General features: G+C 41.6%; 1 protein-coding gene across 1 annotated transcript; it reads left to right on the plus strand.

The window, feature by feature from the left end:
- The first annotated feature begins 553 nt into the window (after window positions 1–553).
- On the plus strand, window positions 554–4,378 carry LOC141586575 (uncharacterized). Its single transcript, XM_074407863.1, has 2 exons — window positions 554–3,280; window positions 3,701–4,378. The coding sequence occupies exons 1-2, from the start codon at window positions 718–720 to the stop codon at window positions 4,054–4,056; spliced, it is 2,919 nt and encodes a 972-aa protein (XP_074263964.1). The 5' UTR covers window positions 554–717; the 3' UTR covers window positions 4,057–4,378.
- Window positions 4,379–4,503: the final 125 nt, after the last annotated feature.

Here is a 4,503-nt window from a genome sequence, read left to right on the forward strand (position 1 = left end):
ATGAATGCTATAAGAATATCAAATTTTTATGATTTTTAATAATGTGTAACTAAAGATATGCACGTTACAAAACGTGCCTCGACAAGTGTGATAAAGCAACTGTAACCCTTGGTCCGGATGGGAGGGAGTATACTTTTGGTTCATAAGGCGTAACTATCTTTAACATAGATCCGGCAAAACCGCAAAACTCATTCGATCTGATAAGACTGATTTCGGACTTAAGATGTGATCCAAATCTGACCCGATAAACCCTAAATAATCCGACCCGAAAGTGATCTGAAATGACACAAAATTACTTAGTTATGAATTTATGGCAAAAACTTAATCGGAAATAACTTAAGCGACCAGAACGACTTGAGTCAAAATGACTCGATCGAAAGTGAAGCTATTAACCCAAAAATGACCCGATTAAAAGTAACACGATTCAAACCGACACAAATAACCCATTTATCAGACATGTCACACTTGTATAATTTAAACCGTTTTAAGATAAAGACGAATATAACCTCAACTTAAATCTCTGTTTTGTTTGTGACCACTCCCTACTTGTCTAGTGTACCCAATTCAAAACACAATCCAGTAAAAAAGATTCTTCAGACCCTTCCATTCCTATATAAAGCTGCACCTCAACGTCCTTTCAGCCTCCCCTATCTAATCCCCGAATATATCCCCCTCCTATCATTTCTACGCTACCTTTCTTTCCTCTTTCCGCCATTAATGGCTTTCACTAAACTCCTCCTTCTCTTAAACATGGCTTTCATATCTTCCGCCATTTCAGACCATCAAACCTTACTTAATTTAAAACACTCTCTACTCCTCTCTTACAAAACCAACGCTCTAACCGACTGGACTAACAATAACACTCACTGCAACTTCTCCGGCGTCACCTGCAACGCTGCGTTTCGAGTCGTGTCCATCAATATCTCATTCGTTCCGCTCTTCGGTACACTTTCTTCTGATATAGCCTTACTGGATACGCTTGAAAGTCTTACGCTGTCCAATAACGGTCTTATAGGAGAGTTACCGATACAAATATCGACCTTAACCCGTCTCAAGTACTTCAATCTGTCCAATAATAATTTCACTGGTATTTTTCCTGATGAGATATTTTCCAATATGTTGGAGTTGGAGGTTATGGATGTTTACAATAATAACTTTAGCGGACCGCTTCCGTTGTCAGTAACGGGTTTGGGTCGGTTAACTCACCTCAACCTGGGAGGAAACTTCTTCTCAGGCGAGATTCCGAGGAGTTATTCACACTTGACTAATTTGACCTTCTTGGGATTGAACGGAAATTCGCTCTCCGGCGAGATTCCGTCAAGTTTAGGGTTGTTACGGAATTTGAATTTCCTGTATTTAGGTTACTACAACACGTTTTCCGGCGGAATTCCGCCGGAATTCGGAGAATTAATTTTGTTGCAGAGGCTTGACATGGCGGAATCCGCCATTTCCGGCGAAATTCCGAGGTCATTTGGAAAGCTGATTAACTTAGATTCCTTATTTCTACAAAAAAATAAACTAACCGGAAAATTACCGACTGAGATGTCGGGAATGGTTAGTTTAATGTCAATGGACTTATCCGGAAATTCGCTTACTGGCGAAATTCCGGAGAGTTTCGGAAATCTGAAGAATCTCACATTAATTAGTTTGTTTGATAATCACTTTTACGGTAAAATTCCTGCTAGTATCGGCGATTTGCCGAATTTAGAGAAGCTCCAAGTGTGGAGTAATAACTTCACCTTGGAGCTTCCGGAGAATCTCGGCCGTAACGGGAAGTTAATAACCGTCGATATCGCTAACAATCATATTACAGGAAACATACCAAACGGGCTTTGTACTGGTGGAAAGCTGAAAATGTTGGTGTTGATGAACAATGCTCTGTTCGGGGAGGTTCCTGAAGAGCTTGGTAATTGTCGGTCTTTGGGCCGGTTTCGAGTCGGGAATAATCAGCTTACTGGGAATATTCCTGCAGGAATTTTCACATTGCCTGAAGCTAATCTTACTGAATTGCAGAATAATTACTTCACTGGTGAACTACCAGTAGATATTTCTGGGGAGAAATTAGAGCAGCTTGATGTTTCGAATAATCTGTTTAGCGGCGTAATTCCGCCTGGGATAGGTAGATTAACCGGTTTACTGAAGGTTTATTTTGAGAATAATCGGTTTTCTGGTGAGATTCCGGGGGAATTGTTTGAATTGAAAAAGCTGGGGCAGGTTAATGTTAGTGGGAATAATCTGTCTGGTGAGATTCCGGGGAATATTGGTGAATGTCGGTCGTTAACGCAGATTGATTTCAGTAGGAATAATCTTACTGGTGAGATTCCGGTGACGTTAGCGAGTCTGGTTGATTTATCGGTTCTTAATTTGTCGAAAAACTCGATAACTGGTTTTATTCCGGATGAGCTTAGTTCGATACAGAGTCTTACGACTCTGGATTTATCGGATAATAATTTGTATGGGAGGATACCGACTGGTGGACATTTTTTCGTGTTTAAGCCGAAGTCATTTTCTGGGAATCCGAACCTGTGTTACGCGAACCGCGCGCTGCCCTGCCCTGTTTACCAACCAAGGGTTCGCCACGTGGCGTCGATTAGTTCGTCTAAGGTTGTGATACTAACTATATGTCTTGTTACATTAGTCTTGCTTTCATTTGTTACTTGTGTAATTTATCGGAGGAAGCGTCTGGAAAGTTCTAAAACTTGGAAAATCGAGCGATTCCAGCGGCTGGATTTCAAGATACATGATGTGCTTGACTGCATTCAGGAAGAAAACATCATTGGCAAAGGCGGTGCTGGGGTCGTGTACCGTGGGACAACGTTTGATGGTACCGATATAGCAATCAAGAAGCTTCCGAATAGAGGGCATTCCAATGGGAAACATGATCATGGGTTCGCGGCTGAGATAGGGACATTGGGGAAGATCAGACACCGGAACATTGTGAGGTTATTAGGGTATGTATCGAACGGGGAGACTAACTTGTTAGTGTACGAGTTCATGTCGAATGGGAGCCTAGGGGAGAAGTTACACGGGCCGAAAGGGGCCCACTTGCAGTGGGAGATGAGGTATAAGATAGGGGTGGAGGCGGCCAAGGGGTTGTGTTACTTGCACCATGATTGTAATCCAAAGATAATTCATAGGGATGTTAAGAGTAATAACATACTGTTGGATTCGGATTATGAAGCCCATGTTGCTGATTTTGGACTTGCTAAGTTCTTAAGGGATGCTTCTGGTTCCGAGTCTATGTCCTCTATTGCTGGCTCATATGGATACATTGCTCCTGGTATTTTACTAACACCTTTATACTCCGTATGTTTCTATTGTTATAACGGTTTTTCTAGCGTGATCTTATTTATATATGTACAGAGAATTGCCTTGTTTGATTAATCGATTGCCTATTATTACCCCGCCACACGAGTTAGGTTGTTAGGATGGAGTAACCCAGTAACTTGAACTGATATACTCCCTCCTATTCACTCATTTCCTCACTCTTTCCGTTTTCATGGTAGTCGGATTTTCTTCCTTCTTTCCTTTTTTGGAAGGTTTTGTATGATCTAAAATCAATTGTATGTGGGGTAGAGTGTTTTGTGTGGTCCAAAATCATTTTCTTATTTTTTGTGCAAAATGAAAGGGCAAGAAATGAGTGAATAAGAGGGAGTATTTGATTGTGATTACTGAGATTGTAGAGTTTGTTTGTGACCAGAATACGCGTACACGCTGAAGGTGGACGAGAAGAGTGATGTATACAGCTTTGGGGTGGTGCTATTGGAGCTGATAACAGGACGGAAGCCAGTGGGAGAGTTCGGAGATGGGGTTGATATAGTGAGATGGGTCAGGAAGACTCGATCAGAAATATCTCAGCCATCAGATGCAGCTTCAGTGTTGGCCATCTTAGACTCGAGACTAGACGGCTACCAGCTAGCTAGCGTAGTCAACATGTTCAAGATAGCCATGTTGTGTGTCGAAGATGAGAGCTCCGATAGGCCTACAATGAGGGATGTGGTTCATATGCTCTCCAACCCTCCTCACTGTATCGTCTCCTCTCCCGCTTTACTTTAACAATTGCCACTTTGACTTCTGGGATTCGCCTGCTGACTGCTACAATTTACCAAGTATGGAGTAATTTTTTGAGTTGTGAAATAGCTTGGATCTGTAATAATTAAATTTCGTCAACAAACTGTTGATTTTGTATCATATAGTGCATGACTGCATGTATCAGTCACATGTGGTTGCATTCATGCTGCGTTGTTTTGTATTGCGAATTACTCGTAGTAGTTTAGCCAATGGTGGTCGGCTAAGATGTATATAAATCGGTTATTATGTAATACTTGTATGTAATTGATCAAATTTGCGACCATTCTGATATGCTTGTTTGGATCTACCGACCTTGTAATTGAGTGGTAGAAGTGATTGTGGCTAAGACCATTGCCTAACTAGAAGAACAAGGGTTGTTGGGTTCGTTCAAGTCCTGACCAAGTTGGTAGTATGTAGCCCTGTAGGTTACGC

Source organism: Silene latifolia, chromosome 6, assembly GCF_048544455.1.
Source record: "Silene latifolia isolate original U9 population chromosome 6, ASM4854445v1, whole genome shotgun sequence".
In the NCBI taxonomy this organism is placed as follows: Eukaryota; Viridiplantae; Streptophyta; class Magnoliopsida; order Caryophyllales; family Caryophyllaceae; genus Silene; species Silene latifolia.

Bases quoted from the DNA above. Each gene is read 5' to 3' on its own strand.
- LOC141586575 (XM_074407863.1), top strand. From the start codon at position 718: ATGGCTTTCACTAAACTCCTCCTTCTCTTAAACATGGCTTTCATATCT. The intron at 3,281-3,700 runs GTATTTTACTAA...GTTTGTGACCAG, and splicing joins ATATGGATACATTGCTCCTG to AATACGCGTACACGCTGAAG.